The sequence below is a fragment of the Lepidochelys olivacea genome, assembly GCF_965140295.1.
Source record: "Lepidochelys olivacea isolate rLepOli2 genome assembly, chromosome: 6".
Classification (NCBI taxonomy): Eukaryota; Metazoa; Chordata; order Testudines; family Cheloniidae; genus Lepidochelys; species Lepidochelys olivacea.
This window is the reverse complement of record NC_140416.1, coordinates 29,244,577-29,258,365: the sequence shown is the minus strand read 5'-3', so window position 1 is coordinate 29,258,365 and position 13,789 is coordinate 29,244,577. Positions and strand designations below refer to the sequence as shown.

Below are 13,789 nucleotides of genomic sequence, written 5' to 3'. Positions count from 1 at the left end.
GCAAGAAAAATCTATTCTTGCCACTTGGAGACACCACTATACAGACTGGTTTCAGAGTAGCAGCCATGTTAGTCTGTATCTGCAAAAAGGAGTACTTGTGGCACCTTAGAGACTAACAAATTTATCTGGATACAGCTAGACAGAAGGCATGATGTAATATCTATTGCCAAGGACAATGGATACTTACCTTAGAATCCAACCACCTTTGACTAATGAACATGGCTAAAGTAAAGAACTGTGAAGTGATCTTTGAAATACTTAACTAGGAGCCAGGAAGATAGGTGATGTTATCAGAATGAAGGGACTGGTCATTGTATTTCTTTGCATTTTTTCTGAATGGCACCCCTGATTTCAGCCACTAATTGTGGAAATGTTTATTCTCTCAACCTGATGAGAAACTCAATCACCAGGGAGCTGTCCTGGATTAAGGAACTTGATAAACAGGTCTGGAAAGCTCTCTGGGACAGCCAAGATAAGGCTGCATTAGGTTGAGGAGCAAATGGTCAGAAGTATATATATTTAAGAAATGATTCTTTTGCTGTACCTTGGGCATTTCCAGCTTATGAGATGTGTGAAGCTAAATGTGATATGCAAACCACTTCTGTTTTACTATCCCTTCCTCTGTTTTCAATAAATCTCTTAACCCACTTAATTGACAGGCAATCTGTTTGTAAGGTAACTTCTCACATCTCACAGAATATCAGGGTTGGAAAGGACCTCAGGAGGTCATCTAGTCCAACCCCCTGCTCAAAGCAGGACCAATCCCCAAACTTTTGCCCCAGATCCCTAAGTGGCCCCCTCAAGGATTGAACTCATAACCCTGGGTTTAACAGGCCAATGCTCAAACCACTGAGCTATCACTATCTCTTTGGGCTGTAGGTGTATTGGCAGAGGTACAAATGACACTGGCGTTTGGAACATGGATATCCCTCTCCTTGAAGTCTGTACATTTGGATTCATGATATTGAGGAAACTTGGCATTACAAGTGGAAGGATACAAAAAAGTACTTTAATGGTTTTTAAACTCTCTCAGTGTCCTTTACTGTTTGCACCACTCTCCCCTGCACTGGGAAGGTGAGGTTACTAACAAGTTGTAAACCACAACTGCCAATAAAATCTTCATGCCAGACACCACCATCATTACATATATTATAGGGGGTGCAGCAGTGACCCCATAGTTAGATTGCCTATCATCTTCCATTATTTTTTTTTAAGTCTAATACTTCCAGTATCTGCAGCAGCTCTTTGAAATTTAGGAGGGGGATAGTCCTGGGGCAGGGAGGTGACATTTTCTATCCTGATAAAGAATAATTTAGGTTAGGCCAAGTTATCAGCTGTCAAAAACCACCATTTCTCATTTGCATTTTGTTTTTGTTCTTAATGTGTTGCTAAGACCTGTATGCACTCCATTAGCCTTGCACATACACCATCTTGTTGCCTTTCTTAGCATAGGACACAGAACCAAACCTCTGGGTGGGAGTGAGGAAAAGTGTACAGTGAGAAAAAATTACATAGCGAGATAGGCTATTCAGCATACAAAGGATGCTTATTGGCCTACGATAACGCATTAACCTTACATGTCAGTTACACGGAGTGAGCTGGATCGCTCATTCCTGGGGTAAAGCCTGTAGGAAAAGGAAAACTCCACAAGGTTCCCCTTGCAGTTGCCCCAGAAGGGGAAGTAGCAGCAAGGTGACGAATTTTATTCCAGGGACTCACCCACCCTCCATGTCCCCCCCTTATCTACGGCCCCAGCCCACCAGCGTGTAAGCGGCGGTGAGGCGGTGCGTACACACGGGAAGCCCAGAAGCGGGGAGCACACGGGGGCCCGGTCTCCAGGGTGCGGCTGTCGCGCTCACGATGCTCACTGAGGGGAGAAGACCCTACCGAAGAAACTGGAAACTCCGCCTCGGAGGAGTTGAGCCCCCTGACTCCCAGCTCGGCGGGCTCCGACTCGCGCCGTCGGCGCAGTGGAGATGCATGGCTCCGCCCCTCCCCCCGGGCTCGGCTCGGCTGGGCTCGGCGCGGCTCGGGGACGGGGAGCAGCAGAGGCTGACCCGAGCCACTCAGGGCAGCGGGCGGCACCAGCCCGGCAGTCGCTAGTGCGCATGCTCCCGCCGCTCGGACACGCTTGATAATCAGCCAATTGCGAGGAAGGCGGAGTCTGAGCCTGCACCTTCCCCAGGGCCCAGGCAGCACGCGCCGGAAATACGTCACGGGCCGCAGCCCGGATGTTACTCTTGGGGCCGGTTGCCGGTTCCCGTGGCGCTCCGTGGTTTCCGATCGGTTGCGGGGGGGGCGGTTGGCTCGTCTGTCTCTGGCGCGTGCGGCCGTCGGGGGCGGCCATGTCGTATCCGACCGTCCGGAAGGTGGCGATGGTCTCGTGCCTGGTGCTGTGCGTCTCGCTGCTCCTGCCTCGGACCTTCCTGTCCCGGGGCGGGAGGCAGGAGCCCGGCAGCGCGCCGCCTACCCCGCCCGAGGGTAAGAGGCCTCCCTGGGGTCTGGCCCCGCGCCCTCAGGGGCTTCGGCTGCTGAGCGGCCACCCCTACGCCTGGGGCTGGTCTCCCGCCCCTCCCCCGTCTTATGCACCCCCTTCCTCGCGGAGGCCCCTGGGTGGGTGGCCCGCTCTAGCTCTGGGCCCCTGTGTGCAGAGGGGACGGGGGAGGTGTCTGCTGCTTGCTGTGTCTGATCCCACCGGGCAGCTTCCCCGGCAAAAGAAGCTTCTGCCCCTCCGCCCCCCGCTTTCATCCGACCGTAGGGAAACCCACCTAGACTGGGACTAGCCTGGTCTCGGCACCACCCACAACTGGCAGCGTTTTATTATTTGTGTTAGCTACCGCTCAGGAGCCCTAGTCTTGGACCAAGGCCCTGTTGTGCTAGGTGCTGCACAAAACATGGCAAAAAGCGGGTCACAAGGCGCTTTGTGTGTTTATGGATGATGTTTATAATTCCAAGAGTCTCATAATGAGTTACATTTAGCATTAACTGGTAGCAATAAAAAGCTTAGGTACCAAGTTTAAAATACTACTGTAGGTAGGCATAGAGTCATATTAATACTTTGCATTTCTCACTTATGGGTGTAAAGTACTATGGGATCTGCAGATTTGCAAGTTGAAATGATCATTTCATTGCACTGTTTTGTAAGCATATGTTTGTCTGGCCAGAAATTCGCCCCTAGTATTGTATAGTGTCTGTTTGGCTGCAGCTCTGCTCCCGCAAGGTTACAGCTTTCATTTCTATCATGGTGTTTGTGCAATGCTTGTATAAAATGCGTTGGTGGCTTTTTGGAATGAAAAGTATTATATAATTCACCCAAATGTTTTTCCATCTCACCTGTTCTTGTTCTCATTTCAGAGATCTTTTGTATACCGTGGAATTTCAAAGGCGGAGTAGTAGCTCAGTGTTCCCATCTCTGACATGATTTACATTTCTTCTTTCCCAAAAACCTTTTAATCAAAACTCTCAAGTTTCATTTGAGTTTTATTTCTTAATGTGTGTAGTAAATTTTGTCTGAGTTATGTAAAGGGAGAGCAAATTACAATATCCTTCATTTGTTGTGTTGTCATTTATTTGAAAGTCATTTTCTTATGTTTTTACATTTTGCTTTTGAAGTGTCATGAAATAAAAATTCATTTAAATCACCTACATTGTTTAGTTTCCTATTCCAATATTATTTCTGATTTTGTTACCGATCTATCAGGTTTTTATAATGACCATTTTACATGACATATAGTTAGGATTATATTTATGTACAGTACAATTATTTTTTTAAATATTGCACTAATTGAGCTACATTTACCTCTTTGTCCCTTACTCTGCAATCATAATCCACTAGAGAGACCCCTTGTGCAGAGTCCTGTCTTCATCAGTGGGGCTCTGCATGGGGGCAGGGATCCACGCTAGTAGATCTAATTGCGGGAATGGGGATTTAATAAGGTGACTTCGTTGTACACCACCTCTGATCAATTCCGTTTTCTTCTAGTTCTGTGACATTGATATGATCATATAGTTAAATAATCTTACTAATTCTACTTTTCCTGGGATAACTTTTGTAAGCAACTGAAAGATGTTCTTATAAAGGCAAACTTGCTAGACACTATTTTGCACCCTGAGGTATCTAGTAGAGGTACACAAATCAAAACTTGTTGCAAATGTTCATATTTGCAAATGACTTCAGTACAGCTTTACAAGCTTTTTTTGTATGTAGTTTTGTCATCTCACTTTCAACATGGAAGGCAGAAAGAAAATGCTTATGTCTGGTATTAGTTTTTTGTTAAGGACTTGAGCTAGCAAGGTGCTGAGCTCTCTGTCCCCAATCCATCAGAACACTAAGCTCTTGACTTCAGTAGAGCTACTCTCATGCTTAAATTTAAGCTTGAGTTTGTGTGTTGGTGGATCAGGGACAGTGCTCAGCAGCCTCTGGGACTGACCACAGATGACTTACTCTGATGAGGATGTAACCCTGTCAGCTGCACAACTTCAGTTTAAGTTTATAGTCTACTTTTCAGTTTGATGTCAGTGGTTTCATTACAGTTGTTACACAGACTAAACTTTATTTTTCCATAAAAAAAAAAATAAGTAAATCTCAATTAAATAGCTGGTTTCAGAGTAACAGCCGTGTTAGTCTGTATTCGCAAAAAGAAAAGGAGTACTTGTGGCACCTTAGAGACTAACCAATTTATTAGAGCATAAGCTTTCGTGAGCTACAGCTCACTTCCTCAGATGCATATCGTGGAAACTGCAGCAGGCTTTATATATACACAGAGAATATGAAACAATACCTATTCCCACCCCACTGTCCTGCTGGTAATAGCTTATCTAAAGTGATCATCAGGTGGGCCATTTCCAGCACAAATCCAGGTTTTCTCACCCTCCACCCCCCCACACAAATTCACTCTCCTGCTGGTGATAGCCCATCCAAAGTGACAACTCTTTACACATTGTGCATGACAATCAAGTTGGGCTATTTCCTGCACAAATCCAGGTTTTCTCACATCCCCCCCACCCCCATACACACACAAACTCACTCTCCTGCTGGTAATAGCTCATCCAAACTGACCGAATAGGTATTGTTTCATATTCTCTGTATATATATAAAGCCTGCTGCAGTTTCCACGATATGCATCTGAGGAAGTGAGCTGTAGCTCACGAAAGCTTATGCTCTAATAAATTGGTTAGTCTCTAAGGTGCCACAAGTACTCCTTTTCTTTTAATTAAATAGCTTTGATTCATTTTCTTGTCACTAGTTGTCCTCTTGAACAAACTGATATTGTAGTTACTGTTTAAATGCCCTAGAAATTCAATCAGATGATGTCATTTTTAAACCTAACGCAAATGCCTCAACTTTAGTTTGAATAAAACATGCTTATAGTTTTCTGCTATTTGTTAGAATCAGACATTGTCTAAAAGAGATTTATCATTAAAGTCTATAACTTAGTGGCTATGTCAACTACTGTCTCAGTAAAGCAGTATTTTTTTCATTTAAGAAAGCAGTAAACCACACTAATGTAGGCCTTTAGCAGCATGGGTGATGTATCTTTGTAATGTCCACTATGCCGTCATGTAGAAGGCTACTTTAATTTTATTTTGCAAAACTCTTGTATCTACTTAAATCGGCAATGCCTGTTTACATTATGTAAAATCTTCAAATATTTTTAAGAGTTTGAAATACGTTATTGGTTAGAGGAATAAAGCCTATACAGACACCTAAAAGAAGTACTTTAAAATATAGTCCTCAGCAGTGCATCCTGTGTATTTTATTCACTATTTATTTTTTTTTGTTTTTGTTTTTGTTTTTTTAAACAAACCACAAAACCACTTTGCATCTGCATTGCAAAAACTAGTCCTGGACAATGGATTTGCAGTTAATTTGCAATTAGTTCTTTCTTAAAAATTCTGAATCATAAAATCAAAATCATTCACCAGTATTTTGATCTTACAACAGATTCTACTTTAGATCAGTTTTGAGCAACTGGATCTTGACACAATTAGCATTTGAATTTCCTTTGGTCAGGGAGGCTCCAGGTAGCGAGAACTTTTCTTTTTAGGGTAACTATCTTGTCCTTTACACCTTCTCTCCTCCCTGCTCCCTCTCCTTGCAGTGTTTAATTTTTGTTTAATCTTATAAAATGTGTGCATAATCATTTGGTGACATAATTATAATGTTTTCTTCCAACTTTAAACTTTTAAGAACACAGCAAGAACCCTTTTCTGAAAAGCAGTTCTAAACTGGGTTTATATAAGAAATATATTCTGTGTCCAGTACATCCTGAGGAGAAATTATACCAGTTGCCTATACCAAAAGCATATATACTTTTCTTCACCATTGCCTTAATAATTAGCAATAGCTCAAGTGACATAAGTTGTGTCAAGAAAATAAAACAAGTCCTATTGGGGGAAAATATAAACTAACACACGTGAAGAAAAATAACTAAAACACAGATCTGGTGGGAGTTGAAAACCTAGAAAATAGACAGAGACCTGTTAATGATCAGTGATTTAAACATCTGCTTGTAATGTAATGTGGCTTGAAAAAGGTTAACATAATTTAGGCCTCCTATAGGTAGAGGTATGATCTTTGTTTGGTTTGACTGTGCCTGGAATAATGCATTCAGTTCCCAGTAGGAAGATATGGGCAAACTAGAGATTGTTTAGAGAAAAGCAATAAAAATGATTTGGTGGCTGGAGGAAAACTTCAGATTAAATATCAGGAAAAACTGCATTAGTTTTTAGTGAGGTGCATTAGTTTGTAGAATGGTCTCTCAAAAGCAAGTGATAGAAGCACCCTGGCTTATAACGTATAAAACTGGACAAAACATGAGAAAATATATTGTAGGAAATGGGAGGGAGATGTACTGAGTAATCAGATTTTTTTTTTTAATTCCTAATATCAATGAGTGTCAGAAAAACCGTTCATTCTTTACTCCCTATAATGAAAAGCGTAAACTGATGCAACCCTTAATTATAAAGAGTCATAAGTATAATTTGAAGGTAGATTTCTCATGATAATAGAATTTGCATTCCTAAAGTCAAGGATGTTTTTGTATCTCACTGCTATTCTTAATGACAGGTTTCAGAGTTGTAGCCGTGTTAGTCTGTATCCGCAAAAAGAAAAGGAGGACTTGTTGCACCTTAGAGACTAACAAATTTATTTGACAAAATAAATTTATTAATAAGGTTCCAGAACTACTCCTTTTCTTTTTACTGTTATTCTTGCAATTTAGGGTAGTAGCAGAATGTCTGAGGGAGTAGGTGCTTCCTTCATGGTTTGTTCTGGCTCTTCTGTGCTTTGCATGGGACTTGAAGTTCATCGTGAAGCCACTTCTCAGATAGCTGGAAAGTTATATAAAAACAAACTTTACCTTGTGTATTTTGATTGATATAGAAGAGTTTTTATTTTATTATTTTGTTTCAGAATGTAATAGTTACTAGTTAGACATAAAAATCTCATTTAGTTAACAGCTAGCACTTATATAATGCTTTCCATCCTTAGAACTCAAAGCACTTTACAAAAGTAGCAAAGTTTATATTAGAAAACTGAAACACAGACGTGAAATGACCTGACTAGTGCCACACAGTAAGCCAGTCACAGAGCTGTGACCAGACCCTATGTCTTCTGACTCTAGGCTTCTTACCCCAGGTGCTGCATTGTGTGTCCGTTTAACTAGTGTTTGATTGCTCAGTTTGTGGAGTGGTTAGGACATTAGCCTAGGTTCATTTCTGTGCTCTGCCACAGACTTCCTCTGTCATCGTGGGCAAGTCACTTAGCCTCTATGTGTCTCAGTTTCTGATTTGTAAAAGGAGGGTAATAGTACTTTCCTCCCTCACAGGCGTTTGAGGATAAATAAGTTAAAGATTGTGAGCACTCAGATATTACAGCAATGAAGCCATATAAATACTATAGAGGTCTGTATAGGTGGATTACAAATTTAAACGTGACGGTGGGTTATATATACTTCCTGGATGTCCCATTGATATCAAAAGTCAGCACTTTGCAGCTAGCTAGCTACGGCCAAATCCTGTATTACACCTTAAATCCAGTTTTATGATTTAAACAGTTTAATCTTAATAAGAAATAAAATGTGTAGATATTGATAAATAGTCAAGCTGGGTGCAGTAACACTCAATAAAAGATTCTCGCTAGCTGCACCACATGCAGTATCCTTACTGAAGTAGCTGTTACTGGTCTCTGAATATTATCACTTGGAGGTTGAAGTGGATTATTGTATCCTTTTCCTTAATCATATTTAAATCAGAATAGATTGTTTAAAACTTCTTTTAATCAGTTGCAGGATGAATAAACTCTGTGATTATGACATGCTGTACAATTTCTAAATAGGATTTCACCTTCACTCTAGAGAAAACTCAACCTCTTAACACACACAAATACAGTGCAAATGTCAGTTTGACACTTACTTCTTGTATTTGAATCTGTAGACCCACTAAAGTTAATGGGAGCTTGCCCTTACTATCTAATTTTAGCGAATATGAATGGTGATGTGATGTATTACAAAATTCTGATTTAGGTTAGCTAAACTGCAAAGACATTCAAGGAATGGTATATGAGGCTTCTACATCTGGTATCTAGCTCTGCAGGATTGTAATAGTCTTAGTCAGGAATGAGTTAGAAAACCATTTAAAAGGGCCATGACATGATATTTTTTAGCTTAACAAAAGGCTGCATAAAGCCTGCCATGAGATAGTACTTTCCCCTTCCCAAAGCATTAAAGGGACCTATAGAAGAAGTACTTGCTACCGGTATTGGGGACTAGATCATGCAGTGTTACTCAGATAGCAAAAGGGACAGAACAGGAATGTGGATCTATCAGGATTTGTATTTTGGTTAGGGGCAGGAGGGAAGAGGGAGGTGTCACATCATCTTACTGATGCAGAATATTTAATGAACTCAAGTTGAAAGAGAAGGAAGACAGTTTAATAACTTCTGGATAAAAATAAATTGTAATAGACTGTTTGTGATGGGTTGGAGCCCACTCCCCCTTTCTGGGATGCCACCTGATGCACTGGGATTTCACTGGTCCTGCCTGCTTCACTAGCCTGGGCTCCATCTCCCTGTTTTGCTGAATTAGACTCTCTGGCCTCTGGCAGCACATGCACACACAGGTAGAAACGCACCAGCTGCAGAACCACACAGAATCTGCAAACACCTCTTTATGAAAAGGCTCAGCTAGGAAATCACCCAACACTCAAGTACAACTCCCCTCTGAAAAGTACACCCTAATAATATTGTCTTGCGCTGTAGAGAAAGCTATACAATGTAAGGTCATAAATTCGCCCCCTCCCTCAAGGTGGAGGAAGATATGCACAACTTCTTATCCCCCCCAGTTAGAAATTGCACAAACTGGCTTTAATACTAAACAAAACAAGTTTATTTACTATAAAAGGCAGATTTTAAGTGATTATAAGGGATAGCAAACAGAACAAAGCAGATTACCAAGCCAATAAAACAAAACATGCATACTAAGCTTAAGATCAAAAAGAGACTGGTTTCAAGAAGTAATTTCTCACCCTAAATGTTGTTTTAGGCAAGTTGCGGAGTTTCTGTAGCTTAGAGTTCCAGTTATTTCTCTTTACAGACTAGACGCCTGTCTTAGTCTGGACTTTCCCACCGCTCAGTTCCTTTGTCTCTTCAGGTACGTACAGCAGTCTTTCTTCTTGGGCAGGAAGGCAATGGAGAAGAGTCTTATTTCCTTATTTCCCAGCCTTAAATAAGATTTGCATAAGGCAGGAATCTTTTGTTTCCCAGTCTTGACCGCCCTTTCCTTTTAGTGGAAAATTACTAGAAGTCCAAGATAGTTTTTAGAACCAGGTGACAGGACCACCAGCTCTAGTAGTGTCAGAACTATGTTCCAGGATGCCTCTCAGGAAGGAGAGAGATTAGTATCTTCAAAGTCTTATTGTTTCTTCCTAATGGCCCATCAAGACCGATGGCCTGTTGTCTGGTGAGTGTATCCTAAATACACACCCAGTTGTAATTGTTACATAGTCCATATTCCTAACTTTAGATACAGAAATGATACATGCATACAAATTGGATAATCACATTCAGTAAATTACAACCTTTCCGATGATACCTTACATGACCTATCTTGCATAAAATATGTTATACCATATCCATATCATAAGTATATTTCCATAAAGAATATGGAGTGTAAGTCACACTATTCTAGGAATGTTTTGGTCCTGCAGGGCAGAAGTCCTTTATTCCCTGGTACCTGCAAAGTAAGAATAGCTATTAAGGACAATTCTGGCATCCTCTTGGCTGGGTGCTAATCTGGAAAGATATGAACCTTTTTTGGAATAGGGGATTTAATCCCGCCACACAGTGATGTGGGGATACAGACTCTCAGCACAAAACAGGTGGAAGTATATCTAGCGGAACTAAGTGAGTCTGTCTCGGTGTATGTCTACACTATGAAATTAGGTAGAATTTATAGAAGTCGGTTTTTTAGAAATCGTTTTTATATAGTCGATTGTGTGTGTCCCCACACAAAATGCTCTAAGTGCATTAAGTGCATTAACTCGGTGGAGTGCTTCCACAGTACCGAGGCTAGCGTCGACTTCCGGAGTGTTGCACTGTGGGTAGCTATCCCACAGTTCCCGCAGTCTCCGCTGCCCATTGGAATTCTGGGTTGAGATCCCAATGCCTGATGGGGCAGAAAACATTGTCGTGGGTGGTTCTGGGTACACGTCATCAGGCCCTCCCTCCCTCCCTCTGTGAAAGCAACGGCAGACAATCGTTTCGCGCCTTTTTTCCTGAGTTACCTCTGCAGACACCATACCACGGCAAGCATGGAGCCTGCTCAGCTCACTGTCACTGTATGTTTCTCTCCTGTGTGCTGGCAGACGTGGTACTGCATTGCTACACAGCAGCAGTAACCCATTGCCTTGTGGCAGCAGACGGTACAATAGGCCTGAAAACCAACCTCATCGTGTCCGAAGTGCTCCTGGCTGCCTCGGTAAGGTCGGTCAGGAGCGCCTGGGCAGATATGGGTGCAGGGACTAAATCAGGAGTGACTCGACCAGGTCATTCTCTTTAGTCCTGCAGGCAGTCATATTATCCCATCTTATGGTGAGCAGGCAGGAGATGAGGATGGCTTGCAGTCCTTCTGCACCATCTGCAGCCAGCCAAAGATGTAAAAGATAGATGGAGTGGATCAAAACAAGAAATAGACCAGATTTGTTTTGTATTCATTTGCTTCCCCCCTCCCTCCATGAAGTCCTGTCTGAAATACCAGAGGGAGGAATAGCTTAGTGGGTTGAGCATTGGCCTGCTAAACCCAGGGTTTTGAGTTCAATCTTTGAGGGGGCCATTCTGTGTGACATTTGTTTTTGTTTCCCCTTGATGTAAAGCCACCCCCTTTGTTGATTTTAATTCCCTGCAAGCCAACCCTGTAAGCCATGTCGTCAGTCGCTCCTCCCTCTGTCCAATCGTTCCGTGCCTTTTTTCTGTGCAGATGCCATACCATGGCAAGCATGGAGCCTGCTCAGATCACTTTGGCAATAAGGAGCACATTAAACACCACGCGCATTATCCAGCAGTAAATGCAGCACCAGAACCTGGCAAAGCGAAACCGGGCGAGTAGGCGATGGCAGCAGGATGACGAGAGTGATGAGGACGTGGACGCAGACTTCTCTCAAAGCACAGGCCCTGGCAATGCGGGCATCATGGTGCTAATGGGGCAGGTTCATGCCGTGGAACACTGATTCTGGGCTCGGGAAACAAGCACAGACTGGTGGGACCGCATAGTGTTGCAGGTCTGGGACGATTCCCAGTGGCTGCGAAACTTTCGCATGCGTAAGGGCACTTTCATGGAACTTTGTGACTTGCTTTCCCCTGCCCTGAAGTGCAAGAATACCAAGATGAGAGCAGCCCTCACAGATGAGAAGCGAGTGGCAATAGCCCTGTGGAAGCTTGCAACACCAGACACCTACCGGTCAGTCAGGAATCAATTTGGAGTGGGCAAATCTACTGTGGGGGCTGCTGTGATGCAAGAAGCCAATGCAATCAAAGATCTGTTGATATCAAGGGTAGTGACCCTGGGAAATGTGCAGGTCATAGTGGATGGCTTTGCTGCAATGGGATTCCCTAATTGTGGTGGGGCGATAGATAGAACCCATATCCCTATCTTGGCACCGGAGCACCAAGCCGGCTAGTACATAAACCGCAAGGGGTACTTTTCAATCGTGCTGCAATGGATCACAGGGGACGTTTCACCAATATCAACGTGGGATGGCCGGGAAAGGTGCATGACGCTCGCATCTTCAGGAACTCTGGTCTGTTTCAAAAGCTGCAGGAAGGGACGTTCTTCCCAGATCAGAAAATAACCATTGGGGATGTTGAAATGCCTATATGTATCTTTGGGGACCAGCCTATCCCTTAATGCCATGGCTCATGAAGCCGTACACAGGCAGCCTGGACAGTGGTCAGGAGCTGTTCAACTACAGGCTGAGCAAGTGCAGAATGGTGGTAGAATGTGCATTTGGACGTTTAAAGGCGCGCTGGCGCAGTTTACTGATTCAGTTAGACCTCAGCGAAACCAACATTTCCACTGTTATTACTGCTTGCTGTGCACTCCACAATATCTGTGAGAGTAAGGGGGAGACATTTATGGCAGGGTGGGAGGTTGAGGCAAATCGCCTGGCCGCTGTTTACGCGCAGCCAGACATCAGGATGGTTAGAAGAGCACAGGATGGTGCGGTGCGCATCAGAGAAGCTCTGAAAACCAGTTTCATGACTGGCCAGGCTACGTGTGAAAGTTCTGTTTGTTTCTCCTTGATGAAACCCCCCGCCCCTTGGTTCACTCTACTTCCCTGTAAGCTAACCACCCGCCCCTCCTCCCTTCAATCACCGCTTGCAGAGGCAATAAAATCATTGTTGCTTCACATTCATGCATTCTTTATTAATTCATCACACAAATGGGGGATAACTACCTACCAAGGTAGCCCAGGAGGGGTGATGGAGGAGAGAAGCACGGGGAGGGGTGGTGGTGGAGGAGGGAAGGACAAGGCCACACAGCACTTTAAAAGTTTGAAACTTTAAAACTTATTGAATGCCAGCCTTCTGTTTTTTGGGCAATCTTCTGGGGTGGAGTGGCTGGGTGGCCAGAGGCCCCCCCACCGCATTCTTGGGCATCTGGGTGAGGAGACTATGGAACTTGGGGAGGAGGGCATTTGGTTACACAGGGGCTGTAGCGGCGGTCTGTGCTCCAGCTGCCTTTCCTGCAGCTCAACCATATGCTGGAGCGTATTAGTTTGATCCTCCAGCAGCCTCAGCATTGAATCCTGCCTCCTCTCATCACACTGCCGCCACCTTTCAGCTTCAGCCCTCTCTTCAGCCCGCCACTTACTCTCCATCTCTCCTCCTGGTCATTTTGTGATTTCCTGCACTCTGACATTGTCTGTCTCCACGCATTCGTCTGTGCTCTGTCAGTGTGGGAGGACAGCATGAGCTCAGAGAACATTTCATCGTGAGTTGGTTTTTTTGGCCTTCTAATCTTCGCTAGCCTCTGGGAAGGAGATCCTTGAAACACATGCAGCTGGTGGAGAAAAAAAAGGGATAGTGGTATTTAAAAAGACACATTTTGTAGAACAATGGATACACTCTTTCCCAGTAAACCTTGCTATTAACATTACATACTCAAGCATATGTGCTTTCGTTCCAAGGTCGCAATTTGCCTCCCCCCGGCGTGTGGCTAGCACCTTCCCCCTCCCCGTGGCTAACAGCGGGGAACATTTCTGTTGAGCCACAGGCAAACAGCCCAGCAGGAAT

The 13,789-nt window shown here is 43.6% G+C and overlaps 1 protein-coding gene across 6 annotated transcripts in view; it reads left to right on the top strand.

Moving 5' to 3' along the window:
- The window catches only part of RIC3 (RIC3 acetylcholine receptor chaperone), a 93,108-nt gene that overhangs the window by 41,660 nt on the left and 37,659 nt on the right, over positions 1–13,789 (top strand). For 5 of the 6 annotated variants that reach the window (XR_014712185.1, XR_014712186.1, XR_014712187.1 and 2 more), the window contains exon 1: positions 2,146–2,481. The exons of the other annotated variant lie outside the window; for it this stretch is intronic. Coding sequence is in view for 1 of the 5 variants with exons in the window: in XM_084632277.1 (XP_084488403.1) it covers positions 2,232–2,481 (250 nt within the window). In the remaining 4 variants the exon portion in view is untranslated. Of the gene's footprint in view, positions 1–2,145; positions 2,482–13,789 lie in introns of those variants that run through there. 6 annotated transcript variants of the gene reach the window in all.